General features: G+C 44.3%; 2 protein-coding genes across 3 annotated transcripts; one reads left to right on the top strand and one right to left on the bottom strand.

Annotated features, from left to right (window-relative positions):
- Positions 1-260: 260 nt before the first annotated feature.
- On the bottom strand, positions 261-2,533 carry znf593 (zinc finger protein 593). 2 transcript variants are annotated; one of them, XM_080531143.1, is made up of 4 exons: positions 2,494-2,533; positions 1,684-1,889; positions 1,488-1,550; positions 261-714 (listed from the first exon to the last, which is right to left on the bottom strand). In XM_080531143.1, the coding sequence occupies exons 2-4, from the start codon at positions 1,881-1,883 to the stop codon at positions 588-590; spliced, it is 390 nt and encodes a 129-aa protein (XP_080387269.1). In that variant the 5' UTR covers positions 1,884-1,889; positions 2,494-2,533; the 3' UTR covers positions 261-587. The 2 variants fall into 2 exon arrangements, with proteins under 2 accessions (XP_080387269.1, XP_080387270.1); XM_080531144.1 differs by lacking the exon at positions 2,494-2,533 and adding an exon at positions 2,378-2,454.
- Positions 2,534-3,149: 616 nt separating this feature from the next.
- Positions 3,150-24,414, top strand: rlf (RLF zinc finger; the record flags this gene model as incomplete). The annotated part of the gene is made up of 8 exons (XM_080533023.1): positions 3,150-3,329; positions 13,894-14,048; positions 14,271-14,352; positions 15,107-15,242; positions 15,662-15,864; positions 16,395-16,531; positions 18,930-19,071; positions 19,429-24,414. The coding sequence occupies 8 exons, from the start codon at positions 3,150-3,152 to the stop codon at positions 24,268-24,270; spliced, it is 5,877 nt and encodes a 1,958-aa protein (XP_080389149.1). The 3' UTR covers positions 24,271-24,414.
- Positions 24,415-24,782: the final 368 nt, after the last annotated feature.

Genomic DNA, 24,782 nt, shown 5'->3' with positions numbered 1-24,782 from the left:
TGTGTTTCCCCTTTTGAAGTGGGAGAAAATACAGAGAAATCTGTGGCAGAAATATTTGTAAAAAAAACAACGTTGACATGATTGTTTAGATTATTTTATTCCATACAGAAATGTATATGTACAATGTATGTATATGAGCATAATCTCGATTCTCCACACATTTCACAAGTAATGACACTTTCAAAACGTTCCTGATTTGCTGGAATTGTTGTTGGTTACCTCCAAAGGGTTATTGAATATGTTGTCTGCTTAGATTGGCATTGACATCAAATAATAGTTGTGACAAATTCTTGACAAAGACTTTTATATATTTATCATTGCCATATGACACTGCCAGACTTTTTTTTTTAGCAAAACCATCACAGTAGATCTAACTGATGCAGAAACAGACTGACCACATTTCCCCATGGTTTAATATCATTTGTGTGAACATAACATTCCTCCTCTACACAAATGACATACATGTTCATGTACACACATGTATGTAATGCAAAACGAGGCTCATCGGAAGGGGTCAGAAGGCAAGTTGTTCTAGAACACGGGTGACAGCTTCAAGAATGAAGTGATGTCACAGAGACAGTCCAGAGTCAGACCATGTCCTCTTCCACTGGCTGCGTCTCCACCTCCACCTTCTTGTGGGGGATGTAGGAGCCCATGCCTGCTGCCCTGTCGGCCTCTGCCTGGGTGTAGGGCTCATCCCTCAGTTTCTTCAGCCTGGGCAGTGGGGGGGGATGAATAAACATCAAATCACATTTTATTTGTCATGTACATCGCATACGGGATCTTGCTCCTCGATCAACAACAGTCAACAAAACAATACACAGGGTTCCTACAAGTTTCAACAAGTCAAATCTAATACCTTTTTAGACCTTTTTTAGACCTCTTTGGATATAATTTAGACCTATTCGCAACACCGTATGATAGCTTTTTGTCATCCTGCCGTAGCTTCGTTCGCCAATAATTTCTCCCGGGGGCAGCGAATTGGCATTTTTTTGGTTCCAGCTTGATTAATTTCCACGTAAATAGATGTGGTCAGACTGATTTCCTTGCAGGAGAAGCTAATGAATTTTTTTAGACCTAGCACCTCATTTCTTTAGACCTAATAGCTGAAACTTATGACCTTTTTAGGCCTTGTGCATGGCCTTGTGCCTTGGTAAATGGACTGACTTATATAGCGCCTTATTCCAAAGCGCTTTACAATGGCCTGGCCTCTCATTCACCCATTCACACACACATTCACACACCAATGGCGGCAAGCTACCATGCAAGGCGGGAGCCCGCTCATTGGGAGCAATTTGGGGTTCAGTGTCTTGCCCTCGACATGTGGCCAGCCGGGGTTCATCTGCCGACCATGCGATCATTAGACGGCAGCTCTACCTCCTGTGCCACAGCCGCAGGAGGTCTTCTGTACGTCACGATCGCAATCAAAGGAAGGGGAAGGGTCAATCAACAAGTGAGGGGGACCAGGAACATTGCCAGGATCTTACCGTTTCTTATGCAGTTTGGTTTTGAAGTGTTCTTTCATGGCATGCAGGTCGACAAAATACCGCCTGCAAGCAAAGCATAGATGGACATTAAATCAAAGCATAAATGTACATTTATTCATACTTAGCATGCAAAAAAACTAACAGTTCTTCAACCCATCTTTTGGACGCCTGATAGTTTGACAGTGAAAGCACTTACGCGCAGTGTATGCAGTAGTTCTGTGCACAACCGGTGACATCCACATCCACGTCCTGTTTGAGCAGCTTGGCCGCAGTTTCAGGCTTCATGTCTGAGTGGATCTGGTCCAGGTCCTTGGTCCTGCGCTTGGTCTTCCATGTCTTGGCTATGTTCTTCTTCCTGCCGTTGTTGTGGTTCCCTGTCTGTTTGGATTTACCCATGGTGATCTGAGGGGTGAGGAGAGGCAAAGATTACAATACTACTGACAGGGATAAACTAGCTGGGTCGAGTGGGACAGTATATTATTAGGAGTTCTAATGAGGCATTCCCTAATAGAGCACTCGGAATGGGGTATAAATGAACTCTTCTATAGCTAAAATGTTGAGCATAGAAATACAATTCGGTATCATTCTATTTCTACGGTGGAGTTGAGGTGTCAATAACTTGCTTCTACTCTTATGGATCTCAATCTGTCTATTGATTTGTATTAACACGACTATTGTCTTCTTGGTAATGTTATTATTATGCCACTTAGGTTTTCAAAATCACACAGACAACTTGTGAAACCATAGGTATGATATTTTACTTTAGCGGTAGTAGGAGTACTTCACAACTAAGCCTATTTTGGCGACACCACCTCGTCTTCGGCTACCTTGCACTGCGTCATAATAAATAGTACAGATACAGAGATGATCAACTAGAAAGAGAACCCCACATTGATATTTACTGAAATCGCTGCTCTATTTCAGAGTAATTACAAGGCAGCTGACAAAGTTATCTAACTCCGAATCCCTTGATTTTGTCCAAGACTAGATTTAGGTTTTTGCTTACCTTGGGTTTTACACGTGTTGTTGAAGGCTTGCAAGAATCAATTCCGGGTCAACATGCTTTACCGCCACACGCCTGTAGAGGGAGCCAAAGCCAAGCCTGGAAACCAGTGAACAAAAGTATCAAAACATTCTACTTGACTGAAAACATTATGTAAAACACAATGATTATATTAGTTGACATTAAATAGAGGGAAATATGCATGCAACATAGTAAGCCTAACCATCATTACAACATACTTGTAGAATAATATAGTATATTAGAATAGACATATCAATTATAGTCTATTATATGATTTACACTTAAAAACACACTTTCAAAAGTAGAAAAGGTTGAACAAAAGCTTCCCCTAGAATTGGCATCACAAAAAACACATGTATGGATATTTATTGTATATATTTCACAATATGTGTGAAGCTGTGAAAGAAACCCAAAATCCCAGAAACATTTCCATTAGAGTCCTCCTCGTCACATGATGGGTGTGTTCGTAAACTCTCTCTGAGAGCGTCGGAGCGCACAATGGGTTCAAAGGCATAAAGGGGACCGAGTCATTTGATTGGACAAGAGGCATTCCATGAGTGCTGATCCTATTGGACAGAGCGTATTCACGAACGCACCCTAACGAACGCCTTGCATACGCGCCGTGGCGGAGAGTGAAGATGGCGGCCGGTCGTGTCGAAGCAGAGCCCGACTGGAGGAATCGGCCGTCCAACGCGGGCGAGGAGGAGGACACGACCATGGAAAGCTTGTTAGCCGAGATGAGGTCCCTCGAAACAGAACTCCGACAACAAGAGATTTGTGAAATATCATCCAGCGAATATTGCGACAACTTCTGCCAGGTTAGCCAACCGTGCAAAACCGAAACTAAGCAATGTTTTTTTTTTTCAAAAACATATAGGCAGTTATTTAGCTAGCGTGGAGTTAGCTACGCTGGCTAGCTGCTTAGCTGCGATGGAGACTGGGCATTTAATACGTTATCTATGCTATGCATGTGTTTTTGGGTGTAATTTCCCAGTGTGTATGTTTATAAACACTAGGCACCTGCAGCATTAGAAGCTATCAGCTTATCAAGCTATCATTTAGCAGCTGTGTGACTGATACGTCTGCTTGCAGTCCTGGTGTCTCATAGCAGCCTGCTAGCCACATTAGCTCGCCATTTAAAGAGGGATTTTGGCTCGTGGTTCGAGTTTGGCATACCCTGTGCTTCATGATCATTTAATCATTCATCTTAGTCACTGTGGCCAGGTTTACTTTCCTGTAGCTTCTGTTACATGTCAGTGAAAACATTAGAAATAAGGTTGTGGGGCGGGGCGTTTTTGTTTATCTTGCTCAAGGCTTTGATGTGAACTGAAAGGCCTGCAACTTCTGTTCTCAATTAATGATTCATTCATTCATTCATTGGCCTAACCGTTATTTGTCGCAATTCCACACCTGGGTTTCCTTTGATGGCGAGTTTTCACTTGTCAACTGTTTCTGCCATGACACAGCAGAGACAAAGCCCAGAGGAGGTGGAAATGTTGTTGATGTCAACAACGTGGTTTCCCGTGTCCTTCTTGTAAAAGGGTTAGGGTTATACGACGTTATGTGAAGATGTCATTACAGACATATTGCAGATATCGATCAGACATATTGCAGATATCGATCAGACATATTTCATATCGATCAGATTCAGCCTAGGGAGAAATACGGATTTTGGAATTGGAGGGAAACTGTCTCACGGCCTTAGACAGGTGCTTCATTAGCAAATAATCACCCAAATAGAAAAAGGATATAAACATTATGGCTTGTGACACATTAATCGGAAGCATTTTGCATGTTAAAGATACCCAGGCTCGCTGTGTTAAGGGAGGAAGTGCAGGGTGAAGTCAGTCTCTGGAGGAAAGACTCACATTTAGACCTGAGGATAAATATAGCTGTGTGTGTGTGTGTGTGTGTGGGTGGGTGGTGGGCCTCCACAGCAGTTCTCTAGGTACCCCTTATCAAGACTGTTCCCCCCGGTCTAATCAGGAGGAGACACCAAGACAGAGGGCAAGCAGGGATCAATCAGGGGGTACCCCCTCCTAGACATGTTCACTCTTGGGAAGTGAACCCCTGTTAAGCAGAGAGGCATCTGTTCTGTAGTGTTGTTCACCATTCTCCTCTGGAAAAACCTGTCTGATCTCTTTTGTTTGTCAGTCAACTGATTTTTTTGGGCAATCAAAAGTGAACAAATAGATGGTTTTAGTAACTGTAGCTAAGCCAATTGTTTTTCTTGTTTTTAAGTGTTTAAAATAGGGCTGCAACTAACGATTATTTTGATAATCGTTTAATCTGCCGATTATTTTTCCGGTTAATCGCATACAAATGGGGGGGGAAACGATTTATTTTGCAAATGTTATTTTATGTTTTCTAAATCAGCCAGGCATATACATATACATGTGTATTAATAAAAAATTATAAATAATATAAATAAAAAAGGCTTTGCTACATCAAATAGGTTTAACAACAGGCCATGGACTATGGCTGTAGATTGTTTCAATAAAGTAGTTGAACTCTAGCTCAATACATGCATTGTTTTAGGTAATAACTTTGCTTAATGTAAAGGTCAGTAACCCAAAGTGCAATATAGGCTACAGACAAGACACTAATGTTTTTATATAACAGATATGCTCCAAAACAATGCAATGTGTCCTCTCACTCCATACAATAGGCTAGGCTACAGTCAGTGCCTCACTCTAACTCACGGGTAGCTTGGTAGGCTACCACTAGCTAGCCTTTAGCTTATCACCCTGCTCTACCACTGACGTTAGCCAGCTAGCTAAATACACTTGTCATGCAATATTGAATTCATGAATGCGAGCAAACGCTCACTGGCTATCGCATTACATTACAGTCATTTAGCTGACGCTTCGCCAGAACTCACAAGTGCATCTCCTTACTAATACAAGTGACTATGAGCATACTCCGGTGCTGAAGGCATAGAATGCGAATAGCAAGCTAAAAATACAATAGGTCATTAAGAGGGAGAATCTATTAGATAAACGAGAAGAACTAACTTAGGCCTACAGCTGTGCCAGTGAAACGAATGATCCTCACTTCAAAACGCAACGTATGGCATGGGTACAGCCAACGTTAAACTCGTATAACTTACCCTGCTGAGGGTAGCTTTTAATGTGACTATTTCGGTCGAGACGTTTTCTCCGCCTCCGCCATGATTTAAATGTAGCCGCCGCGGCGGCTCAGCAAGACAGCGTGGCGTGCGTCAACAGGAAGTAGGTTTGTTATGGAACAAGACCCGACGAATCGTTAATGGAATTTTTCGCCAACGAATTTCATTATCGATTTTTATCGATTTCATCGATTCGTTGTTGCAGCCCTAGTTTAAAACTTGTTTCTTATTTATTTAAAAAAAAATATGTATCACTGTACTCCAAGTTCATCTGTGTAATAACACTGCAATTACTCTAATAACAAGATGGGTACATTTGTACACTGGCGTTTTTACATTAGGGGCACTATGGTGCAAGATGCTCGTGAAATCTGATCGTTGTGGCAACATGTATTTTATAGTTGATACAAAATAGTGATTCAATAGTGAAATTGGTGTGTATAAGTATAATAAACTTGACACACAATCCTTATAGTGTTGTTTGAGTAATTTCTCTAGTTTGTGTGTTTGTACGTACTCACGGCGTGGACTGCGCACCCTGTGCTATCTCCCTGCTGTGGGGCAGCGGAGCACTCTGCCCCATCGTTGCTAGGGGACCGTGAGCATGATTGGCGTAAGCAGTAGAGATGCTCCGATCAGGGTTTTTGGTGCCGATCACCGATCACCGATCACTGGAATCAGTGATCTGCCGATCCGATATCACCGATCACCGATCACAGCGTCGAAAATGGCAATTGAAGCATTCTATTTATTGGGTAGCATTATTTATGTTTTTAATTATTCTTAACACCATTGACATTGTATATTAAGTATTCAAATGAAATTAGGAGATGAGAAAGTATCATGAATTGACAACCATCTGTTTTATTGAATTCACAACCACCTGTAGCTTACTTCAGGAAAAACAAATAAAATGTGAAAATAAAAATCATAATAAATAAAATGTACACTGTCACATCAAATGTGCAACATTCCACTCGAATGAGAGGAACTAGGGGCTCTTAGAGAACTTGGAGCTTATACTGTAGCTTTCCTGAGGAACAATAAACATACCCAAACTAAACTGCAACATAAACAGGCTATAGCCAAATATAAAATACTGTTTCAAGTCAGTCAGTTTCAAGTCATATTTAGGAGGAGATAAGACAGCAAGTCAGCAATAATCAATAAAACAAAAAAACAAAACATTTCACCTAAGGAGATTTCAGACTCAAACCTTACTTCTGATTAAGCAGCATCACTGGCAGATTAGCCTTGAGAAATACAAGCATCTCAGCGTTTTTGGCACTCAGCCTGTTCCTCTTAACATCTCAAATATGTCCTGCTATGCTGAAAAGTCGCTCGCTATCTACACTTGTGCAAGGTGCACAGAGAAAGACCTAAAACTCTCGCGCTAATAGTTGTTGTTAGGGATGCTCCGATTTATCGGCCACCGATTTAAATCGGCCGATTTCACTCCAAATGACTCGATCGGTGATCGGCAAAAATGGCCGATCGCAAAAACCGATTTTTTTTTTTTTTTTTTTTACATTTTCCTGGGGAAGACAGATAACTGAACAGAAAACATAGGAGGACGTAACAGTATGTAAACCATGAAGGCCACGTTTATGATGTGTTTTATACAGCCATATCGACTGACTTGGGCTTCAGGCCCTAACTGGGTGATAGGCCAGACCTTTACTATGCCATAAAAATGGGTCTGCGTTTGCTTGGTGCCTAATGGATCAAAACTTTTGTCTAAAAAGCAAAAAATATGTAGGCTATCCAGTCAGTAGGCCTACAGTTATGTATTTTTTTTAAAATCGGTATCGGTATCGGTATCGGTTGATCTTGAGGAAAAAAATCGGTGATCGGTATCGGCCCCAAAAATCCAGATCGGAGCATCCCTAGTTGTTGTTGCTATGGACCTTAGTCTAGCTTAGTGACTTCCTGCTCGCGGGGTCACATGACGTCGCTGAACACTACCTACACTACGCTCGTGAAGTCGCGCTGGAACTCTGACCAGCACTCGTGGAACACCTCTCGTCCAATCAAAGCACTCGGTCCCTTTATGACGTCGAGCCCAGTGTGCACTTCGGCGCTCTCGGAGCGAATCGACGAACGCAGCAAATGCCGTATGATATTCGTGGTATTGAAAGTCCTTGCGTGCGTTCCTCCGCGAGGAATTTCTTTTGCGCAGACATTACAAACTGCATATTTGTTGTCTCTTTCCGACACTGTGTAATATTTCCAGACTGGCGACGCCATTTTGTTAACTGATCGGTCGTGTTTGATCGGCCGTTTTGAGAACTCCGATCAAAACCAATCAAGGCCATATCGGCCGATACCGATCGGCGCCGATCAGATCGGAGCATCACTAGTAAGCAGGGTAAACCTCCCGCAAATTATATTGGGTGAAGGGGCAGAAATGTTTCTGCCCCAATGAATTCTACCTAGCAACAGGTGGCGAAAAAATATTAAACGCCAATGTTGTTAACATGGCCTGAGGTGGCAGGAAATAACCACAAAGCAATTCAATTGATCTACCTTAGGTGTATATCTGATCTACCTTAGGTGTATATCTGATCTACCTTAGGTGTATATCTAATGCTGGCTAGTGGCTGCCTTACAATGAATCGTGTAGATTATTTGTTGACCGTGCGGTTTAGTACCTTGCCGTTGGAAGAGAAGTTTGATATAAAACGTTTAGTGCCACACAGACCAGGAGACTTGGTCCTGCTTCAGGCTGGGGGTAAAGTGACCAAGGGCAGCCTTGGTGTCCTTTTCAAAGAGGAAGCAGATACTGAATCTCAAGAACATGTCAGGCTACAGAAAGTTCAGGTCAAGTTCAGACTATTGGAACTTGGAAGAAACAAGACTTAGCTCCTGTTTCTACAGGAGTCAAGAGCCTCATATTACCCCATGACCCTTTGTGATACTGCTAACAAAGCTGACACTTGCACTAGTATTGTTTAGTTAAAATACAGCATAGAAAAAATTACTTAACATTATAAAAGTATAGAATCATTACAGAAAAATAGAATACCATATATCAACCTGTACGTTCAAAGAGGAGCGGTTTGACAAAAGGAGATTGCTAACTGCTAGCACCTCGAAACATGCACTGTTCTGTTTCCCTGTATGCTTTTTGGTGGAGACTGTTTGGGCATTGGCTGGATTCAAAAACATTAAACATCTATCAGAAAGAACAGCGAAGCATTAAAGCTGTGCGTCCCATATGAATTGTGCCATGAAGCTGGATTTACTGGGGCAGCTCAACATCTAGGCACATCTATATGGTGCATATCGCGGAGCACAACAAACAGGCCGATGAGGATCAGTATGTCCTGGTCTGATGATATTTATTTGACATTTAAAGAAATACAATTGATACAACTTTCCTACAAGTTATCACTGTGCCGTATGCTTGTATTTTTAAAGCATGCAAGTTATTGAAGACACGTGTCTGTCTCATCTTTTTTCTTTGTTGCAGTGTAGGCAACCTCAATGTAGTGTTCTGTGTTGTGCTGTGGAACGCGGACGCGTATGAAGTGTGTTCAGTTTTGAAATCTTTCTGCTCCCTGGTGCTCACAGCGCAGTCCATAGCATATGCCTGCTGTAGACTACCTTTATTTTTTGTGATGGTGACGTCATACAAAACTGCCCCTCCAGAAATGCCGTGCTAAAAATCGCCACTCCATTCTTAATACACTATGAAATAGACTATAGCTCATAACCCAGGGCTCGACAGTGCGACTGTTTTGGTCGCATTTGCGAGTGAATATATTTCTGTGCGACTTGGAAATACATTCAATCGCACCAGTGCGACTAAAAGACAGCTGAACTACTGTAATGCGCAGTCAAACTTATGTGTATAAGCGATGAGGGAATGAAAACAGTGAACAGAAACGCGTGTCGCAGAAATGCTTCACGCGAGTCCTATATGCGCTTAAAATGCGCATAATGTGTATATGGGATACAGCTCTCATAGTTCGTAGCGCTGTGTTTTGTTAGCCGCTAGCTGCTAGCAGCGTCTGCTTCCGGTTTCATTACAAAGAGGTTAACCCTATATGTGCCTGACGTCTAACAACATTCAAATGACTCTAACTTAATCTTTTTTCGGATTTCAATGTATGACACATCATTTGAAAGCTTATGATCCGTAGTTCCAATCCACAACACGTCACATTTGAAAGTGTTTATGTAATTTTTTTACATTTGAAAGTGTTTTGTTTATATATATTTATATGATACAATTTACCAGTCATATTCTGGAATGTGTCTAAATGTTAAAGTTCCATAAGTATAAGCAAAATAAAGTAAGTTTGTAAATAAATAGTAGCATTTAAAAAATAAACACGAACCGTGAACCGTGACCCAAAAACCGAGGTTCATACCGAACCGTGGGCCAACTGAAATTAATATTCTTACTTCCCCTTTACATTGTGTGAGTCTCCATTTTTATTACGGCCAAGAGCCGGTTATGATCATTTTGATATGTTATGATTATGATAATTTGTTGTCGTTGTTGACGAAAATTGCACAATTTTCATTGTGCTACTGAAATTCTTGGTGTGCTACTAAATATTTCAACATGGTAGCACAGTGCTACCTGGGGAAAAGGTAAGCGTCAAGCCCTGTCATAACCTGCAAGATGTTTACATAACTGGTTGTCAGACTGGATGCAAAATGTTTGGCTCCAAGGTTAGAAAAATAAATTTGCTTGAGGATAGGGGTGGGCATCAATGATCGATGATCGATTAATTGATCGATAAGGTCTTGGTCGATCACAAAATATTTTGCTCGATAATCGTTAATATTATTATTATTATATATATATATTTTTAATAATAATAATAATAATGGAAATTAGTTTGTCCACGTTATGTGTGAGAAATGAACTTTGCATTTGCCTTCGCATTGAATTTCACAACGCAGTACGGCATGACGGAAGTTCCCGTACGTTGGTGTAACCTGACCTCCAGTAATAGGTGCACGATCTCCACTACTTCCTGAAAGGCACCTTGCATGTTTAATTGATTAATCAGCTGTGCGGTAAACTGTTGGAACACACACTGCTTGGAAAATGGCGAAGTGAGCGAAACGAAGCTTGGTGTGGGAGCATTTTGATCTGAAAGGCGACCTCGTTCATTGCAAACACTGCGCAGTGACCTATAAATATAATACGACGACGACCCCGATGAAATACCACCTGCAAGCCGTACACCCGACCCTGACTGCTCCTTCGCTACCTTGTACTTCTCAGCCCTCCATCATGCCTCATCTTATACGCGGGAGGTGTGATGCACAACGAGAGGAGAAAATAACGATGGCCATCTGCAAATTAATTGAAACAGATATTCTGCCGCTCAGTTTTGTCGAGGGTAGAGGATTTCGTGCGCTGATGCAAATAGTCGAGCCAGCATATCCTGTTCCATCGCGATGTTCCATAACCAGGCGCATCGAAATGCGCTACCAGGAGTCGAAGCAGCACCTGCTAAAGAAGCTAGCAGTAGATAGCAACATGGTTGCCATAACTACCGATTGCTGGACGGCACTCAATACAGAGAGTTACATAACAATCACTGCTCACTTCATCGGAGAAGACTGGCAAATTGTCTCAGCCGTCCTGGTCACTGAAAGTCTGCCCAGTCGCCACACAGCTGACGTCCTAGCTGAGAAGCTAAATTACTCTGTAGCCCAGTGGAACATCGAAGGCCGCGTTATTGCATGCGTCCACGACAACGCAGCAAATATAGTTGCTGCCAACAGACCCGGCCGAGTCAACTGGATTTCCGTAGCATGCTTCGCCCACACCCTCCAGCTAGCAATACATGATGGTTTTGCACTGTACTTGTATCGTGTCATCTCTGCCGCTGCCAAACTCGTGAGCCACTTCAACCACAGTACTGTGGCGACCAAAGCGCTCCAGAAGAAACAGGAGCAGATGGGCCTTCCAGCACATAAGCTTATACAATCGTGTAAAACCCGATGGAACAGCGTATGCGACATGTTCGACCGACTCAAGGAGCAGCGATGGGCTGTTGCAGCTGTCCTGTCAGATCGCACGGTGACCAAGCTACAGGACGGCAGGGTCCTGGAGCTGAAGGATGAGTATTGGCAACTGATGGAGGAAACGCAGCCCGTGCTGAAGGCCCTGAAGACTGCAACCACGGTCATGTCTGGCGAGAAGGAGGTCTCCATTTCCAACACGTATCCAGTCACTTACAGGTATTAAATATATTTTTATCTCCCTTCCTAATTTTGTAACTTAGGCTACTACTATGTAACTTTTATCTAGTTTTATATAAAGCATTTATTTGAATTACCTTGTGTATGAAATGCTTTAAAAACAAACAGTATTTTACCACTTTAAAAATAAACATGTCTTGCCTAATGTTACAGCCTCCTCAACACCCATCTCCTGCGTAATGAAAATGACGGGGCCAGATGCGCTGAATTCAAGGCCAAAGTGCGGTCTTCCCTCAGCCACCGAATGAAGGTATGTGTTAGGTAGGGTTAAAAATTGTAGGCCTTTTCCTGAATCAGTACAGCGTTGCCATTTTTTCTGATTTGCCAATTGATTATTCTTTTTCATTATTTATTCAGGTCGAATCTGAGGAGTTGGTGTCATCCGCACCCATCATCTCATCAATGTTGGATCCACGTTATAAACACCTGCCCTTTCTTACGGATGCACAGAGAGAGACCGCAAAGAACAAACTGCTCGAACTTGGACAGTCAGTGGAGATGGAAGGCCCTATCCCACTGGCTGGAGTAGATGAGGCCATGCCGCCCGACTCTGAGGAGGACGAAGGAGCCCCAGCAGGAGCACCTGCTCCGGTCAGCGCCATGGCACAGCTCCTCGGGGAGCAATACGCAGCAGGCGCTGCTGACATCCCCATCGAAACCGAAGTTTGCACCTTTCTGAGGGAGCCTTCTGCGGGCCTGAACTGCGACCCAACTGACTGGTGGAAATTAAACGAAAGAAGGTTTCCTCGGTTGGCTAAATTAGCGCGGACCTACCTCTGCATCCCCGCAACCTCGGTGCCCTCGGAGCGAGTGTTTTCTGCGGCTGGCCTAACTGTCACCAGATTGCGTTCGTCTCTCACCCCTGAACATGTTAACATGATCATCTTTTTGAACAAGAACCAGTAGGCCTGCCGCCTACAGTCTCTCGCTGGAGTTTAAATTTAAGTTAAGCTGGACGCTCTTAAGGACACTAACGTTTTCAGTCATCCTCCTATTTGTGAGTAACTGTTTTTTTACTGCTCCTATGGTGAGTTACTTATTTTCTATATTTTTATTTATAATGTAAAATGTGTTTTTAAGTTAAACAATTTAGGCTACTCACTGCCTTGTTTAAGAGGATTGTTATCTGACTGTAGTGTCTAGTTAATGTGAACGAATGAATGTGTGCATTGTGCAATTCTGCAATAGCAACACAAATAAAGTTTTTTTCCCCAAGGAAAACATGCTTGTTATTTCTACCCTATTTTTTTTTTGTTATTTTTATTTTTATTTTTTTAAATTAAAAAAAAGCTTATTGATTGATCGTTAATTCGTTACGATTATCGAGAAAAAAAATGTTGATCGTTTGCCCAGCCCTACTTGAGGACTGCCCCCCCCCCAAGGCTAGAAACTGTTTGGACTGTCTTTTAGCAATTGTAACATCAACTGGAGACAGGCAGTTATGTTAACATTCTGCAGTCTGACTAATTAGATTAGATTAAACTCTATTGTCATTGCAGAGTTCAAGTACAATACAAAGAAGTGCAGTTTAGTATCTAACTAAGAAGTGCAAATAGTGCTATAAAAACATGACAGTAAGTACAGTATGGCAAGTACAGTAGTTAGAGGTATATACAGTTATGAGCTATGTACAGTTAAGGTAGCTATGTACAGTATGGTATGTACAGATGTATAAATAATGGCTATATCAAAGGAGGTATGTGCAATGTGCAAATATATGGTATGTGCAATAGTAGTATTTGTAAACAGCAGTAGTGCAATTGTAATTGAATGTCACATTGACCAGGGGTTACAGCATGTTATTCTAACAGTTTTTAAAACAAATTAAAATATAACAGTTCAATGTAGAATATTAAATATTACTACACTGGTGGGGTGAACCTAAAGTGAAGTGTGATCAAATGTTTTGATGATTTTCAATGAATAGAATAAAGTTCTAGTATCTGCTTATTACCCTCATATGCTCAATGTGTGACTTCTCTCCTGTGTGACTGTCACGCCCCTCTCACCCCCGCCCTCCCCAGGCTCTGATGCACTATGCTGGGAGCAGGAACTCTGTGGAGCACGGCCTCCTCCTCCTGGAGGTCTACTGCCTGTCCATCAACTGCTTCGCCGCGGCCAGGCCACACCTCACAGCTGACTCTGATAACGTCGCCCTTGTGCTAAAGAGACTAGCACTGTGAGTCAATACGTATGGCATGTTTATAGGGTGGGGGTGGGGGTGGGGGGTGTGTGTGTGTGGGGGTGTGTGTGTGTGGGGGTCACGGGTGTGTGTCTGTGTCTGTGTGTCTGTGTGTGTGTGCACGCGTGTGTGCGTGCGCGTGTGTGTGTGTTGCATCAGCCAAACAATGTAAAAAAAAACATTGTTAACATTGTTATGTTTTACAACGTTGTTCTGCAGGAGCTGTTTTGAGCTGTTACTATCTGTGCCTGAGAACGACATCCCATACGATGCCTGGCTCCAGTTCCACCGTGTTGTGCAGGTAAAGCATGGGGATTCAGCAGGATTTTGGCATTGGAAAACGAGGGAATTAAGGTTCAAGGGAACAGGATGTAATGAGCAGGGTTCTCCCTAAAGAATGTGAGACTGGCGCTGTGCCACGCTGTGAAGCTTTCAAGGCTAATTATCAGCGATCCAACGCCAAGCTGTTCAAAAACACTATTCTCCTGTGGAGAACCCTGAATGAGAGGAAGGCGCTTCAGAGGGACGGAGGCTATAATGTAAAGGATAATAGCGTGCTGGTTGGAGAAGGGATGGTTTTTTCTTTTTGAGAGAGTTTAGTTATTTGGGAGTGCAGGCGAGGATCAAGAGAATGTCCTTGGAGATTGGGGAATCTTGGTGAGAATGTCCTTGAAGAATCTGCATCGCTACTTTAATATGCTACGTTACTTCAACCCTCAGGGAGTTGCACTTTCATTTACATTTTTGGCATTTATCATCAGACGCCTTTGTCCATAGTGACTTTTGTTATGTAAGTGAATCATCTATCCATCAGTCGTCATAAGAAAAAAAAATCTATGCTAAGACCAGTCACAATGCTAGAAGAAGGAAGAATTATCTTTTTTAATTTAATACAGTTGAGAAACTGTACAGGGGGTAGTTGGGATGAAGAGGTCTTTAGGAGGGACAGTTACGATATAGCCTGAAGAGAGGTTTTCAACCCTTCTGAACCGTGTGTGTGTGTGTGTGTGTGTGTGTGTGTGTGTGTGTGTGTGTGTGTGTGTGGGGCTTTGCAGGTGGCCCATGATGCCTTGTTTGATTCTGGCAGCACAGACCTGCAAGCCCTGCTCCAGATCACAGGAGAGGGCGGGGCCTGGAGTAACCCCGCCCTCAGCGCCCTCCTCACTGGCCAGCCCACGAACAGAGAGGAAGGTGAGTGTTGCTACCATGATGAGAGGACACAAGGAAGTAGTGGATAGTGATAGTGAGTCCAAGCTTACTGAATGGAGCAGAACATCAACATGACACAATTCCATAAGTTGATTCATGTTTTTAACAAGGTGCCCCTTAACTAATTTAGTGCCGAGGGTGAAATAAAGTCGTCCTAATTGTCAGCATTCTAAAGCGCTGAGGGTGGGTGACTTTATTTGGCAAAAATGCGAAACAATTACCTATTTTTATAGCCAAAGTGTTGTTACTGGGTAAATAAACCACATAAAACACTTGGCACTCTCGGCGGCGAGTGTTCCGGAATGCTTTGGCAGTTGGTGAGTTATTCAGAACTTTTAAATGTTGGTGTCAACCAATCACTGGGCTGAGCGTCTGTCGGTTCCTCTGTTCCTCTCCTGTAGTTGATGCTTACATCACCATGGAGGGCGAGGGCTTCATGGATCTGCGGTTAAAACACCTGGAGAAGATGGGGGAGTTGCCCAAGGCCGTGGTGCTGGCCAAGGCCTGCACTGGATGCAGCCTCCTCACCAACCAGGCCTCCTTCCGCCAGACCTACGTCTCTCTGCTCTGCCAGCTGCTGCCTAGTGAGGAGGCCATCATGGAGGTGTGTGTGTGTGTGTGTGTGTGTGCGTGTGTATGACAGGACATGAGACAAAGTTATATTACTAATGCAGCATGTGATGCTTCTTATTAAGCTATCATATTATGCTGTCCAACTGTTTAGTTTAGTTGGTCAACCTGTGATTGGGGGTTTAAATGATTGTTAAGGCTAAATGTCATACATTATAGCAGTCACCACATAAATAATTAAAATGTTCAATGTAGGTTAAATATATGGAGCAAAGACACCTTCCACCAGCCCCACACAAAGTCATTTTTAGCAGTAGTCCTTTGAGGACGGTGTAACAGTATGTAAAATATCACATCCGTCTAGTGTTGTAATAACATCTCTGACATCTGTCCTCCTCTGATAAAGACTTCCTCATTTCTCTTTGCTCAGTTCTCATAATATGTCGTTGTTACCGACAGCTGTCAGGCGGTCATGGAAGGAAATTTGAGTACTGAAACAGTTTTCCCTTTGGTGCTTTGCATGATTTGGCCTAATCTCTCTCTGTTTGTTTGTGTCTGTCACAGATCTCCAGACTGGACTGTAAGGATGTGCTGGAAATCACGTGCACGTTTGAGACGGAAGGGGATGAGAACACAGCCTTCATCCTGTGCACCACCTTCCTGACACAGCAGCTGCAGCAGGAGGCCCTCTACTGCTCCTGGTGAGACACTGGTCCGCCTCAGGGGACTGGGGAGACACTGGTCCACCTCAGGGGACTGGGGAGACACTGGTCCACCTCAGGGGACTGGGGAGACACTGGTCCACCTCAGGGGATTGGCTATTTGACTGGCATTGTAGACCAGGTTACACACACACAGACACACACAGACATCTTGGCTTTAATGCAACTCAAATATTATTGTTTACCTTTATTTAACCAGGAGGTTATTTTAACCTTGAGATTAACATCTCTTTTTCAAGGGAGAACAAGGCTCCAAAACAAAAAAGTACAAAAGTACAAGGTTATGAAATTGGGGAGTAAAGCACAATAGAAACAGACAAGGAACAACAGATGCATATTAGAAATCTCTCTTCTGTCACACATTTCTTAATCAGAGCTTTGAACTCTCCCAGGGAGAGTTAGGTTATTAAGCTGTAGTGTGTTTTGGAGGTTATTCCATGACCAGGGCACAAAACAAGAGAAAGCTGCTCTGGCAAGTTCTAAGCAAATCATGGGTACCTGGTAGAGCAACCATCTAGTGACAGCTGTAGGTGAGTGATATGAGATTACATAGATATGAAGGGAGTTTGCCCAGTATGGCTTTGTAAACATTTGTAAATGATGCTGTCTCCTTAAGCCATGGATCACCAACAGGCGGCCTGCGGGCCAAATGCGGCCCACCAAAGCTTCCCACCGGGCCTGTGGAATATTTATGTTTTTTAAATATTAATTAATTCAGAAAATGTGAGGAGGGAAATACCGTTTAGAACATATAGACCGCGTTCGTAAATTCATCGGAGCGCACACTGGATTCAACGTCTTGAAATTAAGTAATTTGATTGGACTACAGGCAGTCACGTGGACGCTCTGACTCTCTCAGAGCGAATTTACGAACGCGGCCATAGCATATATAGTTCTTCCAATGCAGGACGATTCAGACCTAACTCATTCACAAAGCTGTAACCTTGCATCTAAATAGCAGTAGCAAAGCTGAAACTAATTCCCGTCTTTTAAATGGAATGCGGCAGACGTAGCGCCTATTCGCATGCAAGAATGGGGACAAACTCATAGATCTCATTTAATTATTTTTATTTTTTTTTCACATGCTCTTGTTTAACATTTCGTGTTATAGGCAATTTTTTCACATGCACATTATAGTGACTTAAATAACAACTAACTTCTCAGTCAAAAAATGAATGAGGTAAATGGCTTGTTATGCTTGTAGAACCCAGACAGCCAGGAGAGATGCACTAGTTGCCCTCTCGTTCAGATAACGTTCTGCTAATAATTCCAATGGCATGTCCATATCCAGCTTTTAAGCTTGCAATGTTTCTGCGACGGGTCTCAGGGTATGACTTCTCAGGGTATGATTCTCTGAAAGCTGCATGCCTTGTGTAATTGTAACAGCGAAGATGGTATTGTTTTTCAACAGCTACCGTTTCAGTGCAGATGAGGCATACAGGTTTTGCTTTACTAAATGTTGGCAAGATGAATGCGTACTTGTCAGTCCATTCCTCATTAAAGCTCCGGTTTTCCACGTGAATTTTACGCTTCAGGTTCTTTGAGAGTGACATTTTTCTTGATTGATAACTGAAAATTATTACAATGAAGTGAAGCCTAAATATCTTGATCGCCCCCTGGTGGCTGGCTGCAGTATAGGTGTCAGGAGTCTGTTAACACTGATAATAAGCCATTAATAACATACATTTTGAAAGAAAGTGAAAATATTAAACAATAGTATGCTAATTATGCCTAAATAAAATAAATAAATATGAGTCCGGCCCCCACAGTGCATGCTTCGAAAAATTCTGGCGCTTGGACAAATGTAGTTGGTGACCCCTGCCTTAGGCTTAATGATGGCCAGGAAACCAGGTCATAAAGTACACAGTGATGTTTATGGGACAATGAGTTGTGATATAATATAGTGATATAAAGCATAGAGAACTGTGATAGACACAGTCTAGGCAGAGAAGTGTCGAGGAGGCAGCATACATGTAAATAAGGTCCCCAGTGTCTAGTGTTTTCCCTACCTGCTAAATTGAGGCAGGCCTTATTTCGATAATAAAAACCCAGCCTAAACTTTCTTAAGTAAGTTTCCTTACTAGGTTTTTAATATGCACTCTAAAAGAGAGCCTGTCATCCACCCAAATACCCAAACTAGGGTGGGGACGGGTGGAGGGATGCAGATACAATGGAGAGAATGCATGGTCTTCACATCAGTTATTTCACCTGCATTGTAGCCCAGGTGTAACACACACACACACACACACACACACACACACAGACAGACCGATACCTTAATCTTGGCTTCAATGCAACTCAAATAATAACACTGTAGTTGAATCTGATCTGGATTGATGTAGGCCTTTTCTCATGCGTGTGTCTGTGTGCTGTGAAGGGAGCTGATCTTGCTGTGGAGTAAGCTCCAGAGGAGGATAGACCCGTCGCTGGAGTCCCTGCTGGAGCGCTGCCTGCAGCTTGGTGCCATCGCCAAGACTGTCTACCACCTGCTCTTCTTTGTCCGCGTCATCCAATCAGAGGTGAGAAAATACAGCAGTAGAAGTAACACTTCTAAGCAATAACCTATCCTTATACTTCAGTTGTAACACTATGTAACTACATTGTAATAACATGCGAGTGTGTACATTGTAGAGCATTTTGCATTACTGTTTCTACTACAGTATGACTGGTCCCGCTGTAGTATGACTACTGTCACTTTATTACCTTACTTTACTTATTTTACTTTATTCTATTATTGTTGATTTTGTATCTTGCTGCAAAGCCAATGTTGAAGAACCTAAGCAGAGGAATTCGACTCTTGTGTACTTGGATATAATAAAAGCAATTCTGATTCTGATGTTTCATTAAACCTTTTTTTCTCTTTGTTCCACCTGCAGGCAGAGCACCTGGGCCTTGCTTCGTCTGTGGAGCTGTGTGTTAAAGCCCTCCAGCTTCCGAAGCAAGAGGACGCAGAGATGAAGATATCTGTCTGCACCACCGTGTCCAGCCTCCTACAGGATGACCTGGAAGTGTTACGGGGCTGCCAGCTGACAGAGTTCCTCCTAGGCCCCTCCCAGGCGGCCTTCAGCAGCCTCCAGGAGCTCCACCTGCGCCCCGACCAGAAGTACGACCAGGAAAACGCCATCATTCCCAACTCCCTCCGCTGCGAACTGCTCCTGGCACTTAAAGCCCACTGGCCGTTTGACCCTGAGTTCTGGGACTGGAAGACACTGAAACATCACTGCATCAGGCTGCTTGGACTTGAGCCTGAGGAGGAGGAGGACGAGGACGAGGGTGGTGAAGAGGAGGGTGAAGAGGAGGAGAGGGATGGGCTAGAGGAGGATAACCCAGGACAGCAGGTGAAGGAGGAGAGATGGGGGTCAGCGAGTGTGTTGGGAGAGGAATTAAATGGGTCAAGTTGCAGCGTCAACGGACATGAGGAGGAGGATGAACAACAAAGTGAAAGTGACATTAAACCACCCTCCAAAGCAGCCAAAAAGGGTAACTCTGAGTTGGACTCTGGACGCAAACAGAAGTTCTTCTGCCTGATATGTAAGAAATATGTGACTGAGACCCAACTCATGCAGCACTCCAAGAGGCACGTCGAAAACAATGTCTACACCTGCCCCGTCTGCTTGAAGAAATTTGACTGCAGGAAGGAGTTCATCACACACTCGAAAGAACACATCAAGCCACCCAAGAGAAAGAAAAAGGTCAAAAAGAAGATCGATTTGGAGAAGGAGATGGATGAGGATGAGGATAACCTGGATGACTTGGAGCCAGGTGAGATCGCTGTTGACCCGTCCCTGTTGATGTACTACCAGTCCACCCAGGACCCTGACGTTCTGGAACACCTGTTGGAGTATTCTACACAGAAGAGGCCGTGGGATGACGAGCACGTCACCTTCGACTACATCAACCTCCATTTTGAACTGCAGAACCGCGACATCTACACATGCCCCTCCGCCCACTGCGCAAAGACATTTAAGCATTCCAAGTATCTGAGCGTGCACGTCAAGTCTGACCACGAGGGGGACCAGAACGTGAAACACTATTTCGAGATGAGGGACAGGCGGGAAAAGTGCGCTTTCTGCCGACGCCACTTTATGTCTGCCTACCACCACCGCAGGCATCGACGTTCCCACTACGGGGACTTGCCTTACATGTGTGCAGTCACTGGTTGTGGCGCTCGATTCAACTCATCCAATGAACTTGGTGCACACAAGCAGAACCACGGGTTTAAGCTCACCTACCAGTGTGATCTTAAAGGATGCAATGTTAATTTCTGTGACCAGGGCCAGTTGTACCACCATGAGGCGCAGCACTTCCGTGACGCGGCGTACAATTGCGCTAGCCCCGATTGCACTAAGTTCTACTTTTCTAAAAAGGAATTTGTTAAGCATTTATCCACACACAACATTACATTCTCAGAGAAAGACTTTGAGACTCAGAGGAAAGCGAAAAGAAAACTTATTGAGACAATTAGTGAGGAGACGGCCTGTCCCAAAAAGTCATCTGATACAAAGCCCGTACTTGAGGTGGGGGTCAACGCAGAAAACACCACCACTTCCTCGACCAGCAGTGCCTCCTCTTCCTCACATCTGACGTCAGTAGCCGTGTGCTTCGACGGTAAAATGTTCACCTGCGGGTTAGAAAAGTGTGGCAGGACCTTCTACAAAGCCAGAGATGTTAAGAAGCACCTGAAGTGTGTCCACCCAGAGCACTTCAAGTCAGACAGTAAGGAACACAAGAAACACGACAAAGAGAAGGGATCGAACTCGATAGGGTCGAGGGTCAAAACAGAGCAGAGCAAAGAGAAGAACGTAGATGAACTCTCAGCTTGCCAGCCAAGTAAAGGACTAAGTCAAGAAAGAGAAAAAACGTGTCCTTCACCTGGTAAAAACAGTGTAACGACAGCCCCCACAAGCCTCCCACTCGGTGACCCACTTAGAGAGCTTTTGATTGGGCTCAGTCAGCTGAGTCTGAGTCCCTCCAGCTCCAACAACGGACCGCGTGAGCCCTCCAATCCAGACTCGGGGTCCACTACATTGCACATGCCCATTCACAAGGCTCTTATAAACAAGTCCCCAGTTGTATTACTGCAGAAGACGGAACTAGCCGAGAGTAATCAGACAAACCCCTTTCTTTTGCAGGCCAAAACTAAACCATACGCATGTGAGGTGAAAGGCTGTGGCTTTAAGTGTGTGACAAGCTGCACCTTAATCTACCACTACATGAACAAGCATAACTTCACTAGGCCTAAAGCAAAAGGAATGGGGATCCTCAAGTCACTCAAATTTAAGCCCTTTAAGTGCCACATCTGCCTCAAGGGCCACAGGGAGAAATCTGACCTGAGGTCCCATTATCTTCAGACACATGGTCTCAATGAGGCAGTGGTGGACCAGATGAGCTGTGCTTTCAGAAGGCGGGAGGAGGGTAAAGCCCCAGTACCCAGAAAGCGCACAGTCCCCCTAAAAAAAAAGTCTCAGCCATTAAAAAAAGAGTCTCTCAAAGTGAAAAAAAAGGACATTCCTTCCTGGCAGCAAAGGTATCAAAAAAGGAAAGCTGGCATGAGGAAGAGAAGAGAAAACGGACTGGGTAAGCCTGAAGAGAGGAGTAAGAAACTGAGTCACCCTCCGTCTCCACCTCCACCAGACCGCTGTGAGGAAGAAGAGGAGGAGGAGGAAGAAGAGGAGGAGGAGGAGGAAGAAGAGGAGGAAGAAGAGGAGGAGGAGGAGAGCGAGGACGGAGGAGGAGAGCGAGAGGGCAGAGGAACCAGACGCTTGGTAGCCAAAGGGAACCTGTGCTATATCCTGACCAATTACAACAAGCCCTTTCACTGCGTGGTCAAGGACTGTGCGGCAGCCTTCGCCAGCCAGGGAGGCCTGGTGCGCCATCTACAGTTGGTACATCGCTATAACCGCTCTCAGCTCTCCCTGGAAGAGGACCTAGACTTGCATCAAAACAGCGAAATTGTGAAGGACACCTCAAAACCGCAACGTTACCTCTGCAAGCACAAGGACTGCGGAATGGCTTTCTTTAGCTCCTCTTGTCTTTTGCGACACAAGCGCCAGTATCATTCACACAGCACTTTGAAACGCCCTGCCCTGCTCTCCGAGGAGCCCGTACCACAGTTCAGGTGTAGCTATACGAACTGTAACGCCTCTTACCACCTGAAGAGTAGCTTGATGCGACACACAAGGAGCGACCATCGGAACCAGGCGGCCCAGCGGCTACACTGCGGGTATGAGGGCTGTTCGGGCGTGTTCAGCCAGCGCACTTCACTTAAAGAACATGTACTTATCACCCACTGCAAGTTCTACGACTCACTCGTAGTGCGCCTTCAGAACACACAAAACAAGGACAAGTCGATCAGCGGATGCCAAAAGAAGCTGATCGTTACTTCCGCCAGCCCAGAGAAAGATGCCACCAGGCTGCCCCTCAGGCAGTCTCCGAGACACTATGCCAGGTCTAGGAAAGACTCTCAGGGTGACGTGAACAGAGAGGAGAATACTGAAGAGTGTGTTGAAGAGACACCTGAAAAGACTACTATAAAAGACTTCTATAAAGAAAAACAGTTTGAAGATCTGGACCTTCGTTCCCACGAGGAGGCCTTGCAGATGTGCCAAGACCGCTGTCTGCGTGTGGCCTACCCCTGCATGGTGCTGGACTGCGACTCTGTGGTCACAGTGTTGCGTAGCATGCGGCGTCACTACCTGACATGCCACAATGTCGCAACACAGAGTTTTGTTGATAACCAGGACAAGCTGATGTTCAATGCGGAGGAGCTAGAGGAGCTGATACAGAGGAAGTCTGCCCGGCCCGATATGACACGGGCGCCCAACGGTGTCCTGAAGATGGAATACCAGGCAGAACCGGAGAGCGCCGGGGGTCCGTCGGTGCCGATGAGTCTGCACTCCATCAAAACAGACACCCTTGATGATGATCACGACCCTCTGGGATTCAAGGAGGTGCCACCTGCTGAGAGGAACGTCCTGGTCGGTGCAGACGACCTGCTCTATGGAGAGCCTAGTGGGCACACTGAGGAGCCTGCAACAAATGGTCATGGTGAGGACGAGGTGCTAAGGCAACAACAACAACAACCCCCAAACCCTTCTGCTGTTGATCTCTCTCCACCGTCATCGCTCAAATTCACTGTTGATGGCGGCTTCCTGGACCTTTCGGGAAAAGATGGTGGTAAAACAACAAACATATCGCTGCCCTTGCCCTCCCCTCCAGCCCGCCAGCCGCTGAAACGTAAAAATGAACTGTCAGAGCAGCACCCCCCGAATCCAAAGGATGCCCCGCCTCACAGCCCTCCCCTGCGTCCGTTTGACTTGGCTACGTACAAACCGATGGGCTTCGAGTCGTCTTTCCTGAAGTTCATACAGGACACCACCAACAAGGACGAGGAGTTCAAGGGAGGCGTGTCTCGGCCTGCTCACTCGCCTCTGACGGTGCCTCGGCGCCGTGACTCGTATAGACGCAACTGCTCTGTGAAAGAGAACAGCCAAAGGGGACTCACCGCTGTTAGCCGCGGCAAACGGGCCCGGTCGTCCCCGCTGAAGCCCCTTCCCATGACGGGGGATTGCACGTCAGTTCAGAACCTGCGCTCCATCCTAGACAAGGCCCTTACAGGGTGCGGTGACCTGGCTATTAAGCAGCTGCAGTACCTCAGACCTGTGGTGGTTCTGGAGAGGCCAAGGTTTTCCTTGAGCACCTATATCTTAACATCTTGAACAAAACAGACATTTTTGTGTCCAACTTTAAGACCCAGTGTTTTTTTAGTTTTTTTTATCTGATATTATAACGAATATTTCTTCTAAATTGCCAAACTGATGAACTGTTTAGTCAGTATTTTATTTGACAGTTATACATGTTCATATCTGTAAAAAGCTATTTTTTTTTTTTTTTTTCTTTGCAGAGGGTATTGATACCATATTTCATTTCTTCTGCTGATGAATAATGCATTTATTATATTGTACATGTCCTCTCACAAAACACTTTTTACAAATGCTCAAATATCATTGAGAAGAACAGAGTAGGCCAGTGACCCATTTCAACGCTGATCATGTGTGTGAAAATGGCTCCCATGGGACTTAAAACACCTCATGTTGCCCTACTAATGACACTAGGGATGTATGCCATTGCAGTGAATGGATGTTGGCAGATATGTATGTAATGCTTTATAAGAAAAATAAATGTTTGAATAGGCTCTTTCAAAAAATATTAAATTGCATTCTGTATGTTT

The sequence above is a fragment of the Nansenia antarctica genome (genome assembly GCF_963989245.1).
Source record: "Nansenia antarctica genome assembly, chromosome: 1".
NCBI lineage: Eukaryota > Metazoa > Chordata > Actinopteri > Argentiniformes > Microstomatidae > Nansenia > Nansenia antarctica.
Note: the sequence above shows the minus strand (reverse complement) of the source record. Positions and strands in the feature narration are given on the sequence as shown.

Coding starts and splice junctions, on each gene's coding strand:
- znf593 (XM_080531143.1), bottom strand. CDS start 1,883: ATGGGTAAATCCAAACAGACAGGGAACCACAACAACGGCAGGAAGAAG. Junction 1,551..1,683: donor AACTACTGCATACACTGCGC/GTAAGTGCTTTC, acceptor CTTTGCTTGCAG/GCGGTATTTTGTCGACCTGC. Junction 715..1,487: donor ACCAAACTGCATAAGAAACG/GTAAGATCCTGG, acceptor CCCACTGCCCAG/GCTGAAGAAACTGAGGGATG.